The sequence below is a fragment of the Haplochromis burtoni genome, unplaced genomic scaffold, assembly GCF_018398535.1.
Source record: "Haplochromis burtoni strain Fernald_Lab_line unplaced genomic scaffold, NCSU_Asbu1 Contig_6063, whole genome shotgun sequence".
NCBI classification, from domain to species: domain Eukaryota; kingdom Metazoa; phylum Chordata; class Actinopteri; order Cichliformes; family Cichlidae; genus Haplochromis; species Haplochromis burtoni.
Genome location: NW_024588424.1, coordinates 1 through 1,386, shown reverse-complemented (window position 1 = coordinate 1,386; position 1,386 = coordinate 1). Strand labels below are relative to the sequence as shown.

The window sequence follows — 1,386 nt, the reverse complement described above, 5'->3', positions numbered from 1 at the left end:
CTAATGGGGATCCTGTGGCTATTTATGAGTTGGTTAACTGGCAGAAAACTATGGCTGGCATAACTGACATAGTGACTGTAGGGCTGTATGATGCATCACTGCCAGAGGGCCAGGAGTTCCAGATTAACAAAAACATCATCTGGATGGAGGGCAGCACGAAAGTAAAAAGTCAAATTAATGTAATCTTTTCAGTTTTATAGCAAACATTTACATATGTTACGCTGCCTTTTTATATTACACAGGTGCCAGTGTCAGTGTGCAGTGGGAGTTGTCCTCCAGGAACTCGTAAAGTGCTGCAAAAAGGAAAACCCATTTGCTGCTATGACTGTACCGCATGTCCTGAGGGAGAGATTAGTAATACTACAGGTAAAGTAAAATGCTTGTCTGTGCATGTAAAATGTTTTTATGATGCAAATCTGCAACATCGAATACATTACAAGAATAAATTTGTAATCTATAAAGCCAAAATTACAAGAAGCACCTTAACTCCTTTTTTTCTCCCATTCAGATTCTGCTGATTGTTTACCCTGCCACATGGAATTCCAGCCTAATGCAAAGAGAGACACTTGTATTCCTAAACCCATAGAGTTTCTTTCTTTTCAAGACATCCTAGGAATCATCCTGGCTACATTCTCAGTTCTTGGTGCTTGTCTGACTATTATCACAACTGCTATATTCTTACGTCACAGGACATCTCCAATTGTCCGAGCCAACAACTCTGAGCTGAGCTTCCTGCTGCTCATCTCACTGACTCTGTGTTTCTTATGTTCAATAACTTTCATTGGAGCACCATCTGAGTGGTCCTGCATGCTGCGCCACACTGCATTTGGGATCACCTTTGTACTCTGTATCTCCTGTGTACTTGGGAAAACTATAGTGGTTTTAATGGCTTTTAAAGCGACACTTCCAGGTAGCAATATCATGAAATGGTTTGGTCCTCCACAGCAGAGAATGACTGTTATGTCTTTCACCTTTATTCAAGTTTTAATATGTACGATTTGGTTGGTAATGAGCCCTCCATTCCCAATAAAAAATCTAACCGCATACAAGGAGAAAATCATCCTGGAATGTGCATTAGGCTCTGCTGTTGGCTTCTGGGCTGTGCTTGGTTACATAGGCCTACTTGCTTCCTTTTGCTTTGTTTTAGCTGTTTTAGCCCGCAAGTTACCTGATAATTTCAATGAAGCCAAGCTTATCACCTTCAGCATGCTGATATTTTGTGCAGTGTGGATCACCTTTATCCCAGCATATGTCAGCTCTCCTGGAAAGTTCACTGTGGTTGTGGAGATTTTTGCCATTCTGGCCTCCAGCTTTGGACTAATAATGTGTATATTTGCTCCAAAATGTTTTATCATATTGTTTAAGCCTGAGAAGAACACCAAGAAA

General features: G+C 40.8%; 1 protein-coding gene across 1 annotated transcript; it reads left to right on the top strand.

Annotated features, from left to right (window-relative positions):
• Positions 1-5: 5 nt before the first annotated feature.
• LOC102310365 (extracellular calcium-sensing receptor-like) lies at positions 6-1,383 on the top strand (the record flags this gene model as incomplete). The annotated part of the gene is made up of 3 exons (XM_005953612.1): positions 6-161; positions 243-366; positions 509-1,383. Coding segments are annotated over 3 exons (1,155 nt in total), but the record flags the coding sequence as incomplete, so codon positions are not given.
• Between the last annotated feature and the right edge of the window lie 3 nt (positions 1,384-1,386).